This window comes from Xyrauchen texanus, chromosome 19 (assembly GCF_025860055.1).
Source record: "Xyrauchen texanus isolate HMW12.3.18 chromosome 19, RBS_HiC_50CHRs, whole genome shotgun sequence".
NCBI classification, from domain to species: Eukaryota; Metazoa; Chordata; class Actinopteri; order Cypriniformes; family Catostomidae; genus Xyrauchen; species Xyrauchen texanus.
The window spans coordinates 24,213,301-24,239,387 of record NC_068294.1 but is presented as its reverse complement, the minus strand read 5'-3'; the positions used below and the strand labels follow the sequence as shown (position 1 = coordinate 24,239,387).

General features: G+C 37.0%; 1 protein-coding gene across 3 annotated transcripts; it reads left to right on the top strand.

The window, feature by feature from the left end:
• The first annotated feature begins 8,181 nt into the window (after positions 1-8,181).
• LOC127659562 (pituitary homeobox 2) lies at positions 8,182-20,566 on the top strand. 3 transcript variants are annotated; one of them, XM_052149433.1, is made up of 4 exons: positions 8,182-8,343; positions 12,197-12,265; positions 18,317-18,516; positions 19,411-20,566. In XM_052149433.1, the coding sequence occupies exons 1-4, from the start codon at positions 8,244-8,246 to the stop codon at positions 19,960-19,962; spliced, it is 921 nt and encodes a 306-aa protein (XP_052005393.1). In that variant the 5' UTR covers positions 8,182-8,243; the 3' UTR covers positions 19,963-20,566. The 3 variants fall into 3 exon arrangements, with proteins under 3 accessions (XP_052005393.1, XP_052005394.1, XP_052005391.1); XM_052149434.1 differs by lacking the exon at positions 8,182-8,343 and adding an exon at positions 9,784-10,129; XM_052149431.1 differs by lacking the exons at positions 8,182-8,343; positions 12,197-12,265 and adding an exon at positions 16,992-17,574.
• The last annotated feature ends 5,521 nt before the right edge of the window (positions 20,567-26,087 follow it).

Here is a 26,087-nt window from a genome sequence, read left to right as displayed (position 1 = left end):
TTGTAATTTTATGAAGCTGGATTTTGTCTATAGCAACTGCATGTGTGAATCTTCTGAGAGCTTTTGAGAAGGTGATAAGTCTAAATGTCCTTTGACAAATAACTGCTGTGTAAGCGTGTGTGTGATATTAGGGACACACAATCAGAGTGGCTTTTGTCCTCTTTAGCAGTACAGTTTGACTTTGTGTCACAGACAAAAATATATGTTTGGTATGTGCACTTCCAAACACCTTGAATTGCATATGTCATTTTTGAAGGGCACTTGTACAGTAGCAGAACTGTTACTGTTAGCATAGTATTGCCACACACAGGGAGCAGACTGAACACTCAAAGTAGCCTTGAACATCATGTTGCCATCCACCAATCAGGAAGAAGCTTTGCAAAGTTCTCTCTTCAGTCTCCATGTCCACTTATTGAAAGGCAGATGTGGCTTTTGTAGCCCAGAATGTCCTATTAAAAAGAATTGCTTTAAATAATTAAAGGGTGACATAGACTGATCTCACAGTCAATACGGAACCAGTAGGGTGACTAAAATCAGTTGATGGTGACAGAATTTATTAGCACTGCCCCCAGTGGCCGAAGTGGAATGTGTTTTTGCACATTAGTGCTAATGTGGGCTCCAGTTTCTGGGTGAAATGCCCACAGAGGGGCGCCAAAAGCGAGTTGTAAAGAGAGTTATTTTTAGCTGTAAAGGATTTAATACCGTGAAGAGGAAGCATACCTGTATTTTATTAACTCTACCCCAAACCCCAACCCTAAACCTAACCATCTGTGGAGTAAAAATGCAAACTTAGAGAGAAACTGGAACATCTAAATTGTGGTCGTCACTCAATATGCCAACCTGATTAATTCCTAGTTTCAATGCAAAACAAGAACTTGGGTATCCCACACTCTGAGGCAACATGCTCCCGGTCACACCACTGGAGATGGTAAACATATCTAAACTGATGCAAAAATGTCTGATGGGAGATGGCGCTTGTCTTTAATTTAGTATAATGGGGCTTATGCCAGGGTACTGGAATATTAGTACATGCTAGCATTTAAATATAATATATATTGTTGTTTCCGAATAAATCAGTTTAAGCAATTCGACTGGAGTTAAAATAACTGAAAATGTTAAAATTTTAGGGAGTGTTTGTATAGCAACTTTGGAGATCCCTCCTGATGGTTGGCTGCATTTGGTACATACCAGGGGTTACTTGTCATGCGGAAGATCAAAGTACCATCAAGACCTCTTGGAAACACTTTATTTTAAAATAAATTTACAAGGTCGGCACTTGCCATCAAAGTAAATTATTACAATGACGAAGCTTGGCCCATTAGGCATTTATTTAGAACTATGTGGCACTCAACAAATCACAGAAAGTCAGAATTGAATGTATGATGCCCGTTGCAGTCCATGCATTACATCTATAAACTTTCAATGCATTTGCCGTGCATTAAATGGCACTGCTGTGCCTTCAATATTTTAAATTTTTGATGGTTGCCCCTTTACACCGATGATAATTACTTGAGGAAACTTAACTGCAATATGTACTAAGAAAAAGGCGAGAATTCTATACAGTTTATTATTTATATTTACAGGTGAGTTTTGCATTAAATAAGATATCTTAGTGGATATAGGGTTACCAATGGGTCTACTTGCATGGCAAATCATGCAGGAACACTACTAAATGCAAATACACAAGCTTGTGTCCTAAGTGGGCAGCACCCTGTTTATGTGCCAAGAAAAACTTCTCAGGTTCTGATATTAATAGTGGCTTTGTGGATCTCTATGCTGCTCCTGTTGCACTTCCCTTTTTCAGATAGGACTTAGTCATGGGATCGAGTGCAGATCTGAGGGGTTAACAGAGACATCTGTCATAAAGATGACCATTCATAGAGATCACAGAGGAAGCTTGGATTGATTTTGCTGTTGTTTATGCTGTGCTGTGTTTTGTTTTATGCGATGTCTGTTATAACTAGTAGTAGTAATTCCCTTTTAAAGCAGCATGAAATGGAAGTTGCGACCAACTTTACTTCCGTATTGTGACATATTATGATAAGTGAAACAGCTTATCGAACAAGAAAAAAATTAAGGGTGGGTATTTTAGTTTATACATTGGTGGTTAATTGGATTGTGGAAAATATGGCCGTTGCATAGCAGAATGGAGGCAGGTCTGAATGCAAGTTTTCACACACCTCTACCACTTGGTGCTAGATTCAGAGCTGGTTATCGGTGAAATTAAGCAGCAATCTAAACACATTTATTATCAAACTGACAACATAAACACACAAGAACATCATGGTTTTTGCTTACGAAGAGTGAGTAATACCATGAGTAAAAAAAAGAGTAAAAGATAACCATATTTTAACGTTTTGAATCACAATACACTGAATATAAAGGAAAACAAAACACTTACTCATGCTCAGTATTAATTACTAACTACTAATTACATCTTCTACAGTGTAATTCGATTACTGTACTAATTACTCTGTATGAAAAGTAATTGCATTACTTATTACTATTTACTTTCTAAAACCCTCAACCTCGACCAGATGAAAAATACAAGGTTAGACATGAAACTTTTAATTTTAAGAATTGTAATTCTTTCAAATAAATCATATAAAATTTATAAATTATTAATGAACTGGCCAAAGAATTTAAGGGGGCAGCGTTAAATTAGAAAACATATAGTTTAACGTTAGAAGTTACATTTCTATTTTAAATTAACTATTGTTGTATATAGAATTGTTCTACAGTCTATAGAGTATTTAACGCAATTACATCAGAAGTAACTGTAATTAAATTACTGAAAATTTAAGAGTAATACCTTACTTTACTTTTCAATGAAAAAGTCCTTTAATTACAAAATTAATTACTTAATAATGCATTACAACCAACACTGCTCGTGCTGTGCATCCCAAGTTAACTGCATTAAAAAATAAAAATAAAATGCAGAGGCATCCAAAGCATTGTATTCATTAGTGATCATTTCAGCAATTCAGACGTGTAATGTCTCAAACAAAACCGCAAATTCACCATTATTCCTCCTCATTCGAAATGTAAATTCAAGCCTGCTGACCTGTAACCAAGGAAGTTTGGGTTAAGGAACGATAGATAGTTTTGAAGATAGACCTTAGAATTAGAATCAGCTTTATTGCCAAGTATGCTTACACATACAAGGAATTCGTCTTGGTGACAGGAGCTTCTAGTTTTCAACAATACAAAAACAGCAACAAGATATAGATAATTAAAAACAAAACAAAAAAAAAAGAATAATAAAAAATAAATAATTATACATATACGTACATACACTCACCTTCATACATACCCACATACACACACGTAGTGCAAATCTAAAAAAAGGTATTTATAGGAAAGGAGCATGGTTTAAACGGACTAAATGATTGGAGAAGCCCTGCATATGTCACCAGAGAGAAGTCTGTCGTTTCACCAGAAGATCGAGTTATTACACTTTGATTAAAGATTACAAGATCAAAAAAAACATATGCATGGATGAATCATTCACAATTAGATCATTAACATGCATTTAGAAAATAGATGGGTTTGAATTTTAATTTCATGCCGACTTTAAAATATAATAATTGTAAAAGCAATCGAACACATAAGTAAAATAGTTCTGATAACAATATTTTACTGAAATATCCTTTCACCATTATGCAAAGTTTAAAACAATTTCACTACTAGCACACAAGTATGTTAGACATTTCAAACGCATTGTGGTGATGTTTGTAAGTGAAACATCATACCAACAATGAACAGGCTCAGAGGAGCAGTGCATGCTAGATTAAAGTCTGAATGATGCTTAACCCTGGCCTCTGCTGAATCTCGCACACACAATACACGCACATATACACAAGCACAAAGGCTTTGATCCATAGTAAAGTGGCTTTGATGGCTGAGGTACATGAGTCTTGTGGAATCATCATAACCTAATCTACTCTTAGTGACCAATGCCTATTTGTACTAAATATCTAAAAGTTAAGACTGAGAATGCCGTAGACTGAGACTCTTTATGCATTTGTACCAAAGTGAGCTAAATTGGACAAAACTACCATTGGGGACATTTTGGGATATCAACATTTGGAAAAATAAGCCAATAATAAAATTAATGAATGTTAAAAAAGCAAAAGGTTTTCTGTCAGGGTTAGGTTCAGTCTAAAGTTATTATAATTAGCTTTATACAAAAATAATTCTAAAACATTATAATTATCATCTTGTTTCTTACATAAACCTATCAATTCACTTCAGAAGGCATTCGTTCATTGACTGGAGTCACATGAATTACTTTTATGCTGCCTAAATATGACTTTTGGACCATTAAAGTGCTGGCACCCATGTACTTCTCTTATAAGGACCTGACAGAGCTCTATCTTCTTCTAAATATCTTCATTTGTGTTCTACTGAAGAAAGAGTCATACACATCTGGGATGGCATTAGGGTAAGTGAATAATGAGAGAATTCTCATTTTTGGGAGAACTATTCCTTTAAGAAAATATATGGTTTGTCTATATTTTCCTAGCAATCGCTGGTATTTTTATACAGTATGTTTGTTGTCTCTATTCTCTACTGTATACTTAAACAGTTCTGTATCTGTACCTGTCATCTGCTTCTGGCTGCATATTCAATAAAAATCATGTTTTCTGCCTCATTCTATAAATGAAATCCACATGAGATTGAATGCATCTGTTACGCTCTTTTATTGTATTTTATGAAGGAATGTCTGAAAATAGTCCACGTAAGATTATGAAAATGTTTTTCTACTTGTTTTATTAGGAAGACATTTATTACAACTGCAAAGATTGATGTTGGGTGATATACATTTACATGTACAGTATGAGTGTTTCTTGCTAGAAAGAATCTCATTATTTAGGTCTGTAAGTTTGATTTCCCAAAAACAAGGACTGGTACAATTTCAGCTGAACTAACACATTTACATAAAGTTTTAAAAAGATGAATTACTGCTTAGCTTGACTGAAATCAGACATTTAAAGTGCATGTGTGTGTGTGTGTGTGTGTGTGTGTGTGTGTGTGTGTGTGTGTGTGTGTGTGTGTGTGTGTGTGTGTGTATTAATCCCCTTTATCCTTGCATCAGGGCAGGGCGTGTCTCCCTGTCTCCAGTAATAGTCAGCAATGAGAAGCTTGAGTAAACACAATCAATGAGAAACTGTGCAGCACACACAGGCAAGATACACACTGACAAACGTGAACACACACATGAGCACACACCCCACTTTCCCTCCTGCCACCCATCACACTGTCCACAGTCACTTCCACTGCCATATTGCAAGTATCGATTGACAAAAACTATAGCCTGAAGAAATGATTGTAGTCGCTACCATCAATTTACAGGTAGACTTAAAATAAAAACTGCACAGTTAGAGAGCACCTATCTTGCTCTCTTTCTATCACTTTCTTTTATGTTTTCAGATTACAATCTCTTCATCTATTATTGATGAAGTTAAACTAGTGGCATGCAGAATGTGCTGCATGGGAGATTTGGGGCTAATCCAGCAAAAAACAGGCACAGGCACATAATGAAGGGGGAAAAAAGGCACAAATGTCAACAGTTTCACATAGGGACTGGATTAAGCAACCCCCTACAAAGAGACGGTCTCTCTACCCTTCATACACAAACACTCACACCATGTCTCACCCAAGGATTAGTGCACAGACAAATAGTAAATCTGAGCTGATTTGTTTGTCCCAAAGATCATAAGTACCTCTGGAGAACCCTGGATGATGGTAAGGTAACATGGTGTGATAATTCTGAAATATTTGCAGTATAAAAGCATCAAGTTAAAAAAGAAGCTTGCATTTTATATATGGATAATATGACCTTTCACTCTTTTTCTCTTTACATTTGACACTGTCTCTCTTTCTCAGCCACAGTGGACTAATTAAACACTAAGCTGACTCTAGTGTAGGTTTGAGGAACACCTGAGCAGGGGTTGTCAATGATTCAGTAACCATCTGATCTCTTCAGCTGATGACCGGGTGCTGGCGTCCATCATGTTTGTCTCATTACCTCCATTTCATTCTTGGACAATTTTCCCTCTGGCAACCCAGGGGCATCACCGCAGATAACCATTCCTGTCAGCGATCAGAAAGCTCACTCGCGCTGTTTATTGGTCCCCCTGCATCGGTTATTAAGATCATGTTTTCACATTTATATTTTTTGTCAAGATAAAATATACACCTGAGCAGCTAAATACAGTGCTTATTTCAACATCACTGTATGTATTATATATGGAGATTTTTTTTATTTTATGTCATATACATATACAAACTGAAAAATCTTCAATCATTAGACAAAACTAGAAGATATTAAATCATTTAGCATTCAAAACCATTTTACATCAGTGATAGTTTTTGCTATCATGGTAAATGAGACAATAACACAATATAGTCCCTAGACAAAAAGTTGAGTGTTTTTTTTAATATATGTTTCAACCTTGTTGGGTTAAGTGTGTTGTGCGTGTGTGCGTGTGCCTATGTTTATCTGTGTATGTACTGATGATGCCATATTTGTCCTTCACAGGCCTGATCATGACAGTACATTTTAACCATAATGTATATGTCTGTGATGGCATCGTATGCTTTACAGTCTATTCTCACACTGTGAAAATGGTGAACAGTGGAGGCTAATTTTTAAAACATTTTAACTATTTCAAGAACTGTCAGAAAAACATCCATCGGGCTACACAGGGGCTCTTTTGACTATTAGCTAATCTTACAAATTAAGTTATTTTCTAAAAATATGAGACTTTCTTTCCTATTGCTGCTTCTAACTCCCTAACTCTCTCTGCATTTCCATCCTTCCTCATCTTCCACTTTTCCATCCCTCCCCTCCAGAAATATATTCTCCACAATAAAGTCTGTTTTATGCCAATACTTCTGGTCTAACATATTAGCAGTATATAAATGTATTTGTTGAATGGTTTGCAGCCTTGTGTGCATAACTATGGAAATATAATAAAAACACTGTGTGAACAAGACAGCAGTGTATGACATCCACCATTTACACTGACTATATGGGAGTATATATCTTGTTGCAACACTGCGATTATAATCTGGGTTACACCGATAATCTGTCAGACTGTATTTGACAACAGAGCAGTTTTCTGGATGAGCAAAATGAACTTATGTGTTGAATGCCATCATAATGAAACATCCAATTATTTATTGGGCACATAGCCTGACATAGCCACTAAGTCATATTTAATTGATTCCTTGTGTGAAACTCTGTTCACCCTTAATGAATCCAAAGTGAACCATGCAAAATAATTTGTTATACTGAAGCAATTACCAAGCATGTCAGAGGTTCTAAACTGTGATGGAAATAGATCTTTCACACCTTCTGTCCATTTCCAATATTAGTCAAATCATGGCATTGCACTGAGGAATATGATGAAAACCAATAATTGTTTTACTAGGCGATGAGATATATTCTGTCAACTGTTTTAAATCGTTACTTAAATAAACGATCATTGGCATAAGCTTTCAGTTACTAAAGAAACTGCATTTCACACACCTCAACCCCTCAAGAGGCAAGAATTAAGCATGCTGCTCCTAAGCAAAAGTTGAAAAAAGTGTTATGCAATGTAGTCCCTTTACTGATATATATAAATTAATCCACACAGAAATGTGATATATGGTCATTTACATTTATAGTACTTTGGGCATATATGTACAGTACATATACAAATTCCACTAATATTTGGGAAAATATATATGATACATTTATACAAATATATACATTGCATATATGTACAATTATGTGACTTATCCTCTATAAGTGAAACCCAACTAAGAACATACATTTTATATGTGTGTGTGTGTGTTTACATATTTTGCCATATATTACATTTCTGTATGGTATACTGAATATTGGATGATGAGCATTTGTACTAATTGGCTGCAGCAAGTACCATCTATTTGATGCATGCTCAAATCACTCAATAGTTGTTGTTTTTTTTTTACACTTAATCATGTGTCTAGACCAATATATTGCATATAAAATGATTATATGCATCACCACATCAGTGTCAACCATCTTGCAGTGGAGAGGTTTACGTGGCTGTAAGGTCTTTAAACAGAGTTTGCTCGGGTCACTTAAGACTGCACATCAGAGCCTTGTCAGATATTCTTTCAAGTGTCCTTCTACGACGCCAAAGATGACAACAGGGAATCGATAACGAGCCAGAAATGAAAAGAAGCCGCCGGTCTGCCCCCGAGGCATGAAGATCTTCGAGCGACCCCTTTTTCTGAACTTTGGGCTTTCCTTTGCAGTCTTTTTCAGCGTGAGAACGCGAAGGCTCCGGCTGCTGCCAGATGAGGGTAAGACCGTTGCAAGGAAGCATCTCTCCCACAGAACCGCTGTTTTGACACAAGACAGTAGAGATGGACATCAGGCGCATGGTAAAGCAGATTTACGATGCTTCTGCGCTTTTTACAGCTGAAAATAAGGACGAGAGAAAACACCATAGATGTGGCAAATCATTTTCATTATTAAAATATATTCAGAAAAAATACAACTCTAATAAGAGTCTAGAAAATAGTGTTAAAAATACATTTAGTAGCTATTTTATTTGTAACAATAAAGTCAAGCGGTGGGTATGTTTTTATCTATAATTCAATACACGAGGTAGCTAGATAATAACAGCTGTCAGCATGCAGAATTATAGATAAACGTGCATGTCATTTTCAGACACGCAGGCCTAAAGCTGTGACAGGGTGAGTGGGGTGTTCCAACACAAGACGCGCGAGTTCCTCTGAGTCTACACGGGCTTGAGAATTCCCTCGTGGCCAGGCGCATTAATTACTCGCTTAATGGATGTATGACCCAAAATGTAAAAAACGGATTAGGCGCGTGAAACCTTCGTCCGGTCTGCTTTGCTAGCGTGAGGTGCGGATGGAAATTGCACGCGGATCTTTAAAGATCATTTGCATCCAAGCCAGCTGTTCACTTAATTTCTAGGCCTGACCGACACCGAGAAAGCACACCCATAAACACAAACACTTCAACAGAATATATGGTATTTTAAATAACTGCAGACTTGGTGGTATAAATTAAATAAATCAAACTCAACATTAGGCTACTATAGGCCTACGGTAGCTGGTCATCGTCACATCAGCATAGCTGGCCTTCTCACGCGAAGTCAAAAGACTATCTAGCCCAAATAGTTTTTTGCTACAGCTATTAGTACAAATAGATCTAATTCAGTTGAATTGCTCCCTTATTTATAAACACGTTACTAATTATTATAATTAGGCTATTATTATTATATGACTCCAAAAAACTAAATTGTTTGTCCAATAGACTCTATATATATATATATGGAAAAGACAGAAAATTTAAGCACTTTAAACTAGCTTCCTTTTTCTTTTAAGATCTCATTTCATTTTTTGCAACTCATTTCAGTTGGTAGATTTATGCTTCAGCATAATATCTATATAGAATCACTTTGAAATGCATTGACAGCTAGTTAAAAAGGTAAAACAAAAACAAGAAAGAATTAAAATCTTTATTCGATACCTATTTTAGCGTTCTTCGGATTTAACTCGTTCGTTGAATTAACTTATTCCTATTTTACTGGTTAATTTATATTTGAAATATCTATACTCAGCGAACAGACTTCCCACATCACTAAGTTCACCCCTTTCACACACTCTACGTGTCGGTTGAGCATACAAACACACCCACTGTAGCACGCATGCACACGCACGCGCTTATACACACAAACTCTGACTCACGCCCACGCGCTGACAGTCTAGGCTCGTGAGAGAGGGGGAAATGCACCACTCTCTGCGTCTTTGTGAGGGAAAAAAAGTTGCAGTCGTGGAGGCTCGGCAGACAATATGAGCAACTAAAGTAACTTAGTAGTTTGTAGCGCGTGACAACCTAGGTTGAAGGTAATATATGCATGTTTTCGTGTTATTTGAAAGAACACAGAGATCTAAGCAGGGGAAGAGGTTACGTTCGTTTTGGACCTGGTAGCAACAGTTTATGCACCCGGACATCCTCAAGAGTAAAGATAAGCTTGTTCAGAGGTGTGGAATTAATCTTTTAAAAAAGAAAATCAAGATTGGGACGGCCGCAAAACGCCGCTTTTCAACAACTACTGTAAGTGCACATGACACCCTTGAATGTGAGATAATGCAAGTGAAGGAATTCGTTCCACCTCAGGGTTGCAAGCCATGGGTGAACTTCAGATTTAGTGTTGTTAGATGGTGAGCCACGATAAGTGATGTTTTGGCAGGTTACACCTTAACTTTGCTGTTGATAATGATATGTATATTTAACAATGTGAGCCAAATGATGCAAAGAAAACTTCATAGTTCGAGCGTATAATTAACATTAATACAAATATGATTAGTTGGCATGAACAGAAATCTTCTACCAAAACGGCCTGTCCGGCCGGTGATTTTAAATACACAACACTATTCTTATGTCTATTGACACTTGCGATAAAACATTTAACTGAATTAATTATTAAGAATTTAAATAAATTGAATAATAATTGAAAATCTTAACCAATACAATACAAAAGTATATTTAAGTAGCTTACTAATTAACCATAATTTGAAGAAGCGCCTGTCTTATTTTTGTTTTATACTTAAGAACAATAAATGTAATTTAAACGTATCTCATCTTAAAACACGCACACACACACACACACACACACACACACACACACACACACACACACACACACTCACAAAACAACACTAAAGTGTGAGCTTTGGTTCTATTACCGACATTAGCCTACATGAAAACAAAAGAGCTTAATTTGTTCCAATTAATCACAGGAACAAAATTAGCAAAAATAAATAAATACATACATTTAGGATTATTATTATTATATTTATTATAATTATAATAATTATTATTATTATTGGATCAGTTGTTGTTATAACATAAAATGTAAGTGCCTGAGACCGAAGCGTCTCTTTATCAATATATATTGAATGTTTTTGCATGCCACAGAATGCGGGACTTTTCCTTTCTCGTTATAAAATAGAATTTAAATAATTCCCTATAATGAATCAAATTACATTAATAATCAAATAAATAAGTAACTGAGGCAGCATTAATCCAACTCAAAATTTGCTGTTCAACTCACAAAATATTTGTGTACCTTGCAATTTGCTCTATAAAAAAAACCTATCTCTTTTTAATCAAATATGTCTTTTTAATCAAATCGATATAGAAGTACATTTTTTTAAATTAAATTAAATGAAAACGGAGCGCAAAGCCTCATTACACTCAGGAAAGTTAGAACGGAAGAAAACTGTAGCAACTTTAGTTGGTCATTTTATAGGCTACTTTAAATTGCAAATAATTTGGTTAGCCTACTTTAAAAATTTGCTACATCTTAAAATAGTATTTTGATGAATGATTTTCTCCCTCAAGTTACGCATTTTCTGGGCGTAAATTAAATTTCCACGATCTCAGGCCTTAGACTAAAGACAGATGCGAGGCAGGTGATATAGAAGGGGAGGGCTAAGGCAAAGCGTTGCTTTCGGAAAGAGAAAAATTGAGAGGGAAAACGGTTAACAGCAGGATTGCATGCAAATTTCAGTCGGAAATTATCATAAGCAAACAGCCGAAGCCTGGGCTAATAAAGGCCCATCTGTGTTACTTCATATCGGGTTAGTATAGAGCTGCGATAATGAATTTTGTAATATCCATCCTACAGACATCTCAATCAGACACTAATCCCCTGATTTTACAGCGGAATCACTCAACTTCTCGCGCTCAAACTGGTCTTTCTTTATTCACTGACAAACACACACGCGCGTCTCCTCTTTGTGCGTTGTTTTCGTGTGCGTTTGGAGGCACGGGTCTTAATTAGGAGGGACTCGAAGCAAGCGTTAAGGGATTTCAAAACAAACGATGAGGAATGTGCACATCCCATTACAGGCAGGAAATATCCAATATATGCCAATGGATTTGAAATATATCATTACTGAGAGGCCCATCCGACCAGTCATTTTCATAACCTTTATAAAGTGAAGGACATAGTCTACAGTATGTGACATTTGAAAACTGAGCAGGCAATCTACTCAACAGACCAAAGTTGTTCTACAAATATGATCATTCCAATATAAACGTTTTATATATGTTGTTAAACGTCTTTCTCTCTCTCTCTCTCTCTCTTATTTTTTATTTTTTATTTTTTTTGCACAGGGGCTCAACACATAATCTGTCAAATGGACTCCCACTGCCGCAAACTTGCATCAACGTGTGCCCAATTAGGTAAGAAGGCATTGGCGAATGACAAGGCACCCCGCTTTTTAGGTCTGAGGAGAAGGTCTGGGATAATTCATGGTTTATTTGGTTTAATTAACCTCCTAGCTACTTACAGTGAGTATTGTCTGGTCAGTATAATATATAGGCCCATGTTTTTCCGCCCAGTTATCGCAAGTAGCTTACGGTATAAGTAAAGCGTGAGCAAACACCTATGGTGTTTGACAAATGACTGGTTCCGGGGAAAGCGGAACCGTTAGACGTTTATAGTCAAAGATTGACATCTGGTGGTAGGACAGAATCATACATGGGTGAGTGAGCCTCTTCCTGCTACCGCATATACCAGCTCCTCAGGGACTGTGTAGTTTTATAATTTTCATAGTCTGTGATTAGAATGGGGACAACTTTAAAGTACCATGAATACGTTCAAACAAAATACTGATCAGATTTTTTAACATGCTAGTAGGGGTATTTATGATTCCTAAATGAAATACTGCCAACCAATGGTTCACATATTCACTGAGACTTTAATGCATATTAAATGTTTAAATTGCAATTCAGTAGAACCAGTAGATTAAAATTAAGTTCCCAGTAATATTGCCATACACAGACAATATTAAACAGTGCTCGGTGAGGGGTTGGGGCATTAGGGACCCCCCAGATGAAGTCAAAAATATAAATGTTTGCATTTTTATTTTAGTAAATATAATAAAGACACGGTGACTTTCGTGAATCATTTACAATAATCAGTGCTCTACCCGATCTCATGAAAATTCGTACATATTTTACGAGTTGGCTATTTCGTATGATTTCGCACTCTACAGTGCGAGCGTTTTACTTGCATTTGCGATTGAAAATTACTGCTTGCAAATGCAGAAAATTATTTGGGTGCACTGGCGCGATTAACAACTGATCTAACGCCCCAAGTTATGAACTTATTATTGCAGTCTACCATCAGAATTAAAACGTATCCAAATGTATCATCCCTCATATACCAAATAATTTAAAAAGAGTTATTTAATTATTTTTGCATTTTATAAGCGCCTTTTTACTCGCATGGGTGCTGTCCTCGCACTCGATCTCTTTCATTCACGCACACGCAGAGACCGAGGGAGAAATATACCACATGAAGATAGTTTAAGCGGAGTTTCTTGCTTGTATTTATGTGTCAATATCACGGTCTGCGTTTTGAATGACGGATTAATCTCGTGCTCACACACAAGATTCTGAGAAATATGTGCGAATTCTTAATATACGCGATAACAGTAAACAGCATCGTCATCATCTAACTCGATAAGCAAAACCTTAAACATAAAAAAATATATTTAAAAAAATATAACTACCAAGAACAGCCTCTTTGCACAACTGTATGAGGATGACGCACCAAATGTACAGTATTCTGCTTCTAATGCAGCGTGCTTGTGGGGTTTTTTCTAGGATCTTCAATTATCATAAAAATATTATAACATAATAACCACGCACTGCAAGGCTGTGAAAACCTCTTAAAACTTCATACCTTGTTGATGCTTTAAAGAAGACCATCAAGCAACTGCATGGCTCTTGCGTCAATGTGTAATAGACCAGTAGAAATGTAGACCGCTAGAAATGTATCAAGTATCATGTCAATCGCGGTTACGTAAAATCCGTGGCAATGCCCGTTCCCACAGATCATTGTATTATAATCGTAATTTTGCATTTCTCATGGCCATCGATGATAGCGCTCTCTCTCGCGCGCGCGCGCACGAGCAAACACATAGAGAGCGAAGAGAGAGAGCGCGCATCCATGGCGGTGAAACACTATATACAAGTAGAGGGGGCTTCAAGGTAAAAAGGTTGTGAACCACTGATCTGGCAAATATTTTCATAGAAAAACAATACATTTTTTTTTTTAAACAGCACATACAGACTCAAATTTGCTTCTTTGTGGTAGGTTATGTCATATAAATTATATTAACATTGTGCAACTCATGAATAACCCATTAAAAGCTTAATTGCAGAATACAACGCATTGTAGTTAAAACTGAAAAATACATTAATGTAATTATGAATGTCATGAAAGTTTAACTTGTAAGATTTAAATGTTGATGAACTAGCTACTAATCTGTTAATAATGAATCATACCTACAGTATATGTTTGTTAATGGCAAATGGAAGTATAAAGTGTCATCAATATATTATTAGTGGCTTAAGGAGATCCGTCAGGACTGATGTAGTTTGGTGCTGCCTGTAAGTTTAATTTAAGAAATAATAATTTGAAAAAGGTTTATCAGAGAAGACGTCCTTTGTCATGTATGAATAATATTTTGTTAATTCATTCTGTAGTAATGTTTAATACATGCATGCATGCTTCCCCCCCCCATTCAAATTTCTTTACTTAATAAGATAAATTAATTGTAATTTGATCATATTTGGGAGCCTATATGTTGTCATTTAGTATGAACGATTTTATACTTGAATAGAACGGATGCATCAGAGAGTAAGAGATACAGGAGAAAGTGGGCATACAATCCAAACAGCAAAGTAAGAGTGAAAAGACACTCGAGTGACTTGATTACTGACAATCTCGTCTCCTGAGCGGTAATATATGCAGCGGTTGTTAGATAGACTCGGGGGGAAAGTAAATGTGTAATGAAAGCCTCCTCGTGAGGAGGAATATACTAATGGAAGAATCTAATGTCCTCTTAATCCTATGGAAAAAGCTTTGTCGTCTCCCGTATATTGACTGAATTGGTAATTAATGGCTCTGTGGCGCACCATGGCCAGTAATCCACAGCAGGCAGGGGAACGCTCTGAAGCATTTTGAGGGTCCAGAATAAATACAGAACAATAATCTAGTCCAAACCTATACGTATATTTAACAAGAATGAGCTCGGCCACTTTTACTACCTAGGAGATTTCGATGCGCACATTTAATATGTACGTACTTAAGACATTTTCTCATTTATATTATTATTAATATTGGATATTATTGTCATTTTATGATACCTCAGGTCCAGACGAACTGATCAAAACGATCTAGCTATTAAGATCGACTTTCTCGTGGTTGCTGAAAAACAGGTATTTTCTCAAAGTGGAAGCCATGTCACAAAAAATTAATAAAGAAAACTGAACGGCAAGTGTGAATCAGATCGAAAACCGATCTTTAATCATGTGCAGTGGCTATGCGCATAGCTATGCATTGAATACGACGTCATAATCATACAAAATAAGACGTGTTCATACAGGGCTTGTCGATTTCAGGATCATATATTAGCAATCTGCCGGGTTACTTTCATAAGCATTCTAAAGTGAGTGAAGGGACCTCACCACCCGATATTGTGACGAATTCTCATGAGACTATGTTGACCTCACTGCGTCTTTACTATTTGGTTCAGGGTTGTTCTTAAGTCTGACCTTTAAGTGAGTTTCAGGGCATTTTACAGGACCTAATTAGGACCACACTGGTAGTGCCATGTCCACAGAACTAGCAGTCAAAATCTGAATGGATATCGTGAACCTTAAGAATTTTTTTCTGGAGTGTACAAAGAAAAAGGGGCAGCTTTCAATAGTTATTTCAATAACTACAATGTTTAATACCATTTCAATATTATGTACAAATGAACGCACGATATCGCAATCAGCCGCTTCTTTTACTAACTGCTATTATTAGCCTATGCATTTATTAATATTCCATTTCTAGAATTCTAGAAGAAAACCAACCAAAAGCATACTTTCATCGATTATTTTCTCCTGTGATAATATTATGTTAATAGATCAATTTAAATTTTATAATTTTGAAAACACGATGGTGGGGAAATCTTTTTTTCTATAAATTAATTTTGTTTACAGTCACAGAATGACTGTTTTTAGTCTTAGTACAGGACTTATGAGTTGCAATGCATTGTTCCCGTCGGACTGAACTTACCATAATAGAGTGAAGAAGCCTGGAGTCATTAAAGATGCCAGTTGAAAATGCTTAAGCAAATTAGCGTTTTATCAGATTAAATGTAATCAGAAAATAAAAGTGGGAGCTCACTCACGCGAAATAATGACGATGCGCGGAGATTTACCTAGCCAAAGTGCTCTCAGTCCCTAAAATAATTGATAAGATGAAAGCAATGATCAAATTGTGTGGAAATATATTCAATAGATATAATTTATAATGGGTAATAAAGCCTACCGCATTTTTTATATCTTAAAGGAATGTGTAACTAGATCTTTGATCCCCAATCCTGCAATTAAAAGTGTCAAAATCTGATCCTTCGAATTTAAAAGAGCATCTCCGAGAACGCCATTATGAGTAGGCCTACTGAGTTTCCTTATTTACATAGTCCTGCTACTTGCTTGTGGGATTATTTTATTTGGACACAAATTTCTGCTTGAGTTGCAACGTTAATAAAACGCTGTGTTCTGATAATACCTGCTGACAAAAAGTTTAACCATCATGTTTTGAATGATGTTTAAAGCGTCGGTGTCCTCTCATGGATTTTAGGAACCATGCTCATAAATCCATTTAGCCTTATCGGAAGCCAAGTAAGCTAATTTACTTGTGGATGCACTTTGTTACTCTCTTTGCATGTCTTTATGAAAAATAATAAAGCATCGCAAACTTGCACAGGCTGCATATTTTCTCATATCTTATGGTCGTCTTTTAGTGGTTATAAAAGCTGAAAATGTAGATGTTCCGTCAGATTGTGGGCGGTCTCTGTGTGACGTCAGGACGCATAGAGCAGCTCGGTTGGACGGGTAGAGGGAGAGCTGAAATGAAGAGGAGTGCTGTGGTGCGCAGGAGAGTGTGTGTATGCAAGTGGATATAACATAGGCTACCTGTGCCTGTCACTCTGGCTCTCATTGGAGCTCTCGGAATTAAACTGAGATACATTTTCCGTAGCCGAAACTAAGAAAAAAAAAAACTTACTTTCTTCAGCACTGGGTCTATTTTAAAACGATTAAAGTCGTTTAAGGAGTGCCGTTTTGAGTGATTCAAATGAGAAAGGAGCACAGTTCCAGTTAACCCTGACAACGCTTGCCGACACTTCACTACACTGGACACAATTATTTTATTTTTCCCGTGTTCATTTCGGTCTACATTTTTTGTGATTTTCGCAGAGGAAGCTATAGCTGTTTACGAACCCTATATAAATCGCTTGCGTTATCTATGACCTCTATGAAGGATCCGTTGAGTTTGGACCACCATCACCACAATCACCACATAACCGGGAGTAAACACACGCCGCTTACGATGGCCTCTAGTCTTCAACCGCTTCAGCGGTCTGGGGATTCAAAACACAGGCTGGAGGTACACACAGTATCTGACACCTCCAGTCCAGAGTCTGTAGGTAAGCCCTGGTCCTTTGAAGAGACATTTAACTAAAATGTCTCAGTTTGGTGTCGGCAATCGTTTCGTCTTCCGCCTTCAAAAAAAGCCTCCGTTCAAATATATTTTCAATGTAAAGCAGGGGGAAGTTGCAGACAGTCCGTGGCATGAAAATATAGCCTATCAAGAAATCGAACCGACAGTTAGCCGCTTGAATCATTGGGTTTTATAGCTTACATTAGTCATGCCAATTGACAGTGCTTTATTTAGTACTTGAATTGTCTGAAAACGCGGGCTTCTCATAAATGTTTACTCGGTAACAATAGCGTTTTGTTTAGAACAATAAAAACATTTCAAAACTCTCAAGTGTCCATCCATAGTATGTTGGAAAATACATATTGCGTTTAATGTAATTAATGAGCTCTAATCGTATTTCAATCGTGCGCGTGGATATTTAATATTGGTCTTGCTGGAAAAACTTTTTAGAAAATCACCTCAGTTTAGAATAAAATAAACTAGATTATCTAGTTCAGAATTTTGTCTTGCTAATCGCCGCCAATTAATTTATTTAAGCCCTATCAGTAGTTTCCATGCTACAATGATTTCAAACATTGTAAATTTAATTAGACCTATAGTTAGTCTACTAGGCCTACTATTTTTCCTCAAACAGACCCATCCAACGTATCAAAACTTGAAACCTGAGGCTAAAACATCTTTCTCGTCCCATCTTGCTTGTTAAAATATTATTTAACTTTCCATTGCAGAGAAAGAGAAGGGACAGAGTAAAAACGAAGATTCGTCTGATGACCCATCAAAAAAGAAGAGACAGAGGCGGCAACGAACCCATTTTACTAGCCAACAGCTCCAGGAACTGGAGGCCACTTTTCAACGGAACCGCTATCCGGACATGTCCACTAGAGAGGAGATCGCCGTTTGGACAAATTTAACGGAGGCCAGAGTCAGGGTAAGTTTGATGAAATTACAATGAAATAATATGTGCTCTAAATATGTAAGCAAACTTGATCTTGCTTTTGTACCGTGTTATATCCCTCCAGACATGTTTGTACCATCATGCATACTAATTCTAATATTTAATAACATTAGGCTATATAAATATTTAATATAGGGCCTATTATATTTTATTATAGTCTAATATAGATATAGGCTAAAACTGCGTGATGTTAGTATACATATAACTAACTAGCTAAATATAACTTGTTCGGACAACATAACAAATCGTTCACTGTTTGCTAAAAGTCTAATTATGGGTGGTAAACATTGTTTGCAATCAACACAAGTGACGCCTTAGTGCTAACAGGCCTTAATGGAGTCCCGCAGTTGCTGTTAAAGAGGTGTCAAGCTTGTATTTTGTGATTGTCATTCTCGTGTTGTATCCTTAAGGTTAATGTGTCTCCGTTTAGGGAGAATACACATTTGTAAAGTCGGGCGGCCAATTGACCGCTGTCAGACTGGATGTGTATTGGGATTCCTTGGGAATCAGACAAGATTCTGGGTGACTGATAAACAGCGACTTGGGATCCGAACTGAACCCCACACCACCCATCGGATTCCTGGGGAATCAGACAAGATTCTGGGTGACTGATAAACAGCGACTTGGGATCCGAACTGAACCCCACACCACCCATAATGATGGGTGGTGTGGGGTTCAGTTTATCTACCAAAAACAAACCCACCAGTAGCGAACTCCTGTTGGTGATCTATCCTAATGTCCACAATTACACATCCGAAAACTTCTAATAATCGCTTTTCTTGTTTTTCTGACTTTTCTAACTTATTTGAAAGTGACCATCAGATGCATATGCTATTTATTAATATAATTTTTCCTATATTTTTAAAGGTGTGGTTTAAGAACCGACGGGCAAAATGGAGAAAAAGGGAGAGGAATCAACAGGCAGAGCTGTGTAAAAATGGTTTCGGACCGCAATTTAATGGACTTATGCAGCCCTACGATGACATGTATCCCAGCTATACGTACAACAACTGGGCTGCAAAAGGGCTCACATCGGCCTCCCTGTCAACAAAAAGCTTCCCCTTTTTCAATACAATGAACGTCAATCCACTGTCGTCTCAGACCATGTTCTCTCCACCTAACTCCATCTCTTCAATGAGCATGTCCTCTAGTATGGTTCCGTCTGTCCCCGGATCAAGCTTAAACAGCCTCAATAACTTGAACAACCTCAGCAACCCCTCGCTAAATTCTGGAGTTCCAACACCGGCGTGTCCTTATGCCCCACCGACACCTCCGTATGTTTACCGGGACACTTGTAACTCCAGTCTTGCCAGTCTGAGACTGAAAGCCAAGCAGCACTCGAGTTTTGGATACGCGAGTGTGCAGAACCCGGCCTCCAACCTCAGCGCTTGCCAATACGCAGTGGATAGACCGGTGTGAGAGACGATTGTAGAGTTCACAATCCCGAATCCCAGGAACGAGAGACTACACTTTTTGTTTAAAGAACACTAGAAAAATAAACCACTGAAAAATGCATCAAATCCTGTGATGGAATGTCAAGCGGAAACGGGCGCAATTATGCCGTTTCTAATCTTGTGCTGTAGGCCTACACTAATCAGTGTAGAGCTTGGGATACCAGAATATTTAACAACAAAAAAGCTCGTTTATTTTGACGTTTCGATCTTTGGACAGTAATTAACAGTTGTATATATATATATATCTCTCAATATCATCTCCAATTTGTTGAGGCAAAAGCTCCAACTCTTGAACATTTTCAAGAATTCAGTTTAACAGCATGTGGAAAAACGCACCGGAACATTGCTTGCGAACAAGAGAATGTACATACTAAACGCACCAGTCGTGTGTTACATTATAAAGTTATTATTATGTCTGTGTGAATATAGAACTAGAATAGCAACCCTGGGTAATAATACGCAAATGTTTCTGCGAAATGAACTTGGTTTTGCTCTGTGTATCTTATTTGTTACGGAACTTTTGTTTCGTTTTTCAACATCCCAAAAATAAACTATTGTGCTTTATTTAATGGAAGTAAATATATTGTTCTAAAACATTTCAACACGTTTTCTTGACAATTATTCCATTGTCGTCATGGCTTCGCCTCTGGAAGAAAGCAGTGGCGCTATAAGCGAAAGGCACACTTTTTTTGCTTAATTGTGTGTAGCCAGTTTGTGTGTGTGTGTGTGTGTGTGTGGGCGGGGGGTGTATATCTAATACACATAAGCGAGGCATGTGCAGTCCGATGAGGAGGGTGAAATGTCGAATATACAAGACTGACTGCAGGCTGGGCCCTTCAGTGATCACTGACGCTTGAAATAACATTGCAAAAGAGATCAGGACGGACTGGACCACACATCACTAAGCCAACTGCCAGATGATCTCGTATAATTTGAAGTGATATATGACGATTCAGTATTACCTTCATAGTAACACCAAGACATCCGATCGTGTGGACAAAAATAGAGGTTCATACCTCATATGAATGATGGATTATTTGTAATAATAGCATATACTATCCCACTGTGCAAACAATACTGTGCATTTGTGTATCAGTTTGAAAGTATGCTTTCGCATATAATTAGAAGTGATCGCGACACTCGGTGTCAACTGACTTGACTGAATTGTAAACAAAGGAAGATCATAACATCTGTACTGTAGGGTATTAAAAAAAAGCTTGACAGTTGATAAGTAAAACGAGTAGAGCCTTGAGGGGAAAACTGCCTCTCCGATTAAAAAACAAACAAATATACACTTCTTTTTAATAAGCAGGTCTTATTCTCTTAAAATTTAAATTAAATATTAACCCCGCCACAGTTGTTAGCTCTCGACAGTTTTTGGCCGTTGTCGTCCATCATTAACTGCATGCACTGAAGCATGACTAACGGGTAAAATACTTATATAGCACAAAAGCAATCTCAATTATAGAAGAGCAATCAAAACAAAGACATGTAGCCTATGCAACAGAGACAGAGGTGTGTGTGTGAGTGTGTATCCATCCAAGAAAGTCATGTCGCAGCGCGTACAGAACAGAATGAATGAACATTCACTTAAGTTGTGTTAAACTCCAAAGGTTGGAACGAGGCGTGCTGTTTAGCGTGTAGGGCCTACATTGAATGCGTTTATGGTGATGATTAATGAGACAGCTAGAACAATACAGGACATTGTCAAATTAAATGCAACTAGATTGCAGTTACTTAACATACGTATGCAGTTGTTGGGCCAAAGGTAACCCTCCTGATAAATTTCACGCGTCTGCATTAAAACAACAACTTTTGTCTAAAACCAACAGACCATAAATCATCCCTTTTCAGGTAAACCCCAGAGCCTTCCAGTGAAGAGCTCTTAATCTAACCAGGCCTAAATTATTCATTCCCAGCAACATCACGGTCTGTGGTCCCAATACACATCTCAATAAACACTGTGAGCGGGGAGCTATACACTAGACAACTCCAGAGAGAAACCCTTCAGTCGGCCTAAATAGAGCCGGGAAAGCTGCTCCCTCTATTCTTTTGAAGACTGCATAAAGGTAAGGCATTTAAATGGGAATTATACAGCAAACGAAAAACATGCCCTTGCATGACTGAGAGAAGAGCCAAAAGATAGCATTCATTTGTAATTCAGGTTTTCTTTATTAGCCTAGCTCTGCTGCGCACTGTTGTTTTGCCGTCTTCTTGTTTATTTTGTGTGCTACAAAATTACCTTTCACTTTGACTTTGTGAGCCATAGAATGTTTATTCAAAAAGGCTACTCGTTGGTGCAGAGATTTCTTTTATTTAGGCTTGAATCGAATACACGCAAAAAACTACTGTAATGGATTAGCTACCACCACGGTTACTTGTTAAATGGTTTGTTTACTGTATCAAGCGCTGTGAGTGGTTCGAGACTGTTTAAAATGATGTATTAAATTTCTAGCCTATTTATTTTGTCCAGAGTAATTACCACAACACTTAGTGTGTTTGTCTTTTCGGCAATATGTAAAATATTGACATAGAATAGCATACAACATTTTGTGTTCCATATGCAGCTATGCTACCTTTAACGGTTTGCTGGACCCACATTGTATCACACAAATTGTAATTTTTAGTAGGCTACTGTAATAATATAGACAATATGTGTAATTTCTCATTTCCATAATGGGTAATTATGCCATTCAAATGCCTGAAGCGCTATCTCGTCATTAGTTTTCTTTTGTTGGTGTAACTGAGTTTTACAAAAACAAAACACCAGTTAGTTATCAAACTGGCAATGTTAAGCCATAAAAAAAAAAAAAAAAAAAACAATTAGAGCGTTCATATCGTGTTTGCAATCAATTGTATGGGAGACCATGTTTAATATTTCCCAGTAGCTATTTCATGTTGAGAAATAGCCAACAGCCGCATAACACTACTCCGAATTGTAACTTTACCAAGTCCAATCATGCTTTTCGCAATCCAGCAATGTATAATAAATCTGGGCATGTCAAACACTCACAAATAAACTGACAGCTAAATAAATATGTAGGGGCTACTATAATGTGTCATACGAATGGATGGATCAATAAACAAACGCTATGCTAGAATTACAATACGTTTACGATGACTACCCGTATAAATGCTTTCATGATTTGGATAGACCGTCGGTGAACCAAAAGTAATAAGAACATCTGTTTAGTAATATTACAAGGATACGATATTCAATGCCATTTTATCAGATACAATTTAATTCGCACATCTTGCCAATACTACATGCCAATATACCTTCTGGTTAAAGCAAACGGCCTTGTTAACCTGCTTAATATACACCCGTTTTATTAACCCTTGTTTGTCGAATCAAAGTTTTTATATCGAAGTCAAGCTTTTATACTGATAAACTGGACAACGTTGTTGTTATCACTCAATCGCGGCAAAAGCACAGACCGTCCAATCAGATGGGAGAATTTTAAGCGCGAGGTCGGGGTTAAATGACCTCGTGCATTCTCGCGCTTACTAAGTTCTCCGTGAAAAATAACACCGTTTGACCTGCAACACATTCGGAATTTGCAATACTGACTAGCTAATTTCGTTGCGCTAGAATAGTAGTGCCTACTGAGTTGAGTGACTGAAAACCCGCTGGCAGTGGATAAAAAAAAAAGAAAGTAAAGAAATAAGTAATTTATTTTTCTTTTTTTGTCCAATTTTGAGGAATACACCATTACGAATCCCATAAATGACAAAGACGTGCTTTCCTGTAGGCAAAGTTATTTGTATTGTACTACAATTAATTAACAGCAGGATAAGAATAAATTAAGTAGACATTTAGGATGCCTATAGCTAAAAGGTTATAGAAATGCATCTCTCTGTTTCCAATTAACAGTCTTACAATGTTAATGTTATTGGAAAATTAATCTTAATAAAGTAGAAGTCACACACTGTTGCACCAAAAATGACTGTAGATCTTTCCAGTCTCTTGTGTATGTGCAGACACAATGACTGAGTGTGAGGTGTTCTTAAGAATAAGCAAACATCAACGGGGTGAGCTTAAATGGTTAAAGAGAATATGAGGATTATGGGTGTGGAGGGGTGTATGGAAAATATCACGTGTCATGCCTGGAGTTACAATCAGACAATTCAGTGAAAGAAGTAAACTTGTTTCTATGCTGTACATTACATACTATACTGTATCTATGTGTCTGTACCTGCATCTGTAAACATGCTTCTTCTCTCTTACAGTGCTTTGTGTGCATAGGTCTGTTATTTTTGTGTTCTGAAAATGTTCTGGCATATTGCTAACATGTATATCTACCCTTTCTTCTGAGTTGCTTGTGTTTAGTGGGTCAAAGTGTGTATAAACCTTTCTTAGGATGTGCCAGATATTGTGTGTGTCTGTGTATATATCCTATCCCTTGACATGTTTGAGTGTTCTTCTTTGTGTGTGTATCTGACATGGCCCCTGTCTTTGATGAGCTGAGAGAGAGGGCAGGATGGCTCCTCTGGCCTCAGGCGTGTGCTAGTGTGGGAGCGTGTGAATGAAAAGAGATGGAGTAAACCATCATGACTCAAACATTTCCTGCTTTCTCAACTTATATTAAAAAGAAACATCTTAAATGTTCTCACTCTAAAACTGATGAGGAATTACACACAGTGAGCACATCTGCACAATGGAAACTGTAACGCAGCACAGATGTTTGTGGAATTAGAAAGATGGTAACATTTAAAAGTCCCTAATGCAACCTTTTTCTTTAACATTGAAATTAGCAGCTTGAGATAGAAGGGTAATGATGTAACATTGTGCTCTAGAGCCTATTTGATGCCTATGCAAGAGGATTTTACTTTTTAGATACAGAGAGGCAAGCTGCATACTGTAATAACAATAGTAATTATGATGAAGCTAATAATATTGTCAGGACGCAACATTAAAAGCACATTCAAATCAAATCTAACATTTCTAGAGGTGAATGGTTAATGCAAATGATAGCTTTGCATTCCCATTTGCTCCAAAAGCAAAATAAAAAATCAAATATTACATTTCCAACACTTTCCAAAAGAAAACAAAATTGTGAGATATGGATTACAGTAGTGAAAAGATGCCAAATTTACTGCCAGTCCTCCACCAGCTGTGTATAGAACCCCATCGCAGCAGTGTTGACTATCGGTAGTGTTTTTAAAATTATTATTAATGCCAGGGTAAAATAACAAATATAATAAGTCACAAATGTACATTTTATATAAATATATTGTAAAAATATTTTGTTTAAAGTGAACATTTCTTGAAATGAACTTTTTATGATGGAACTATTTATAAAGATTTATCCACCCTTTTCTCTATTGTTCTGTAAATCTTTCGCTTGCCATACAAACTTTTGAATAGCACACTTAAACATTTGTTTTGGAAGTTTTGTATAAGTGTTGTCTGCAGTGCATGAAGAATTAAGGTAAAGGTACAAAGACAATGAAAGACAGCATTGCAAAACTCACTGTGAACAATAACAAGAAACTCCAGCTCTCTCAACCTCATCCACTTTCAAAAATATGTCTGGTGAAAAGCATTAAGCTTCAAGCAAAACAAGTGTAACAGCACTTAACTACACAACTGACTAGGTGGTAAAGAAATACTCTATATCAATGGCATCAGGAAATATATAAAAGAAGTTATGGTTTACAAATCAAAGACAAAATGCTCAGATGCAAGATGTTCCAACAAAAAGTGTAAGGTTCATGTTAATGCATCAGCCTTTGTCTGATATTTTAATCTTTCATAAGGGGAGATATGTTTGAACCCACAGGCAGCCTAATGAAGCAGTGAAAGAAATCTGCTGCGATTCTTTTACAAACATCATCCTCATTACATTCCGCAGTTTGCACACCAAAGTCCTGTGATCTCAGTGGAAAGATAACGTGAGCTGATCAACATTACCAGCTCTGTTCATGTAGAAGTGTAAGACACACAAGGCCAAGGGGTGAGGAGTTAGGCAGACTGTCATGTCTCCCTCCATCAGCTCTGCCTCTCTATGATACCTTGGCAGTGTAGCTTGTAAACTGATTTTCAAACTTAATACTGCAGCAGGTGCTGTTTAGCCGTGATTTTTGATT

What these genes read in the sequence shown, in the direction of transcription:
- LOC127659562 (XM_052149431.1), top strand. Translation starts at nt 17,394, where the DNA reads ATGACCTCTATGAAGGATCCGTTGAGTTTGGACCACCATCACCACAAT. An exon ending in CTCCAGTCCAGAGTCTGTAG is followed by an intron (nt 17,575 to 18,316) that starts GTAAGCCCTGGT and finishes TTTCCATTGCAG; the next exon opens with AGAAAGAGAAGGGACAGAGT. An exon ending in TAACGGAGGCCAGAGTCAGG is followed by an intron (nt 18,517 to 19,410) that starts GTAAGTTTGATG and finishes ATATTTTTAAAG; the next exon opens with GTGTGGTTTAAGAACCGACG.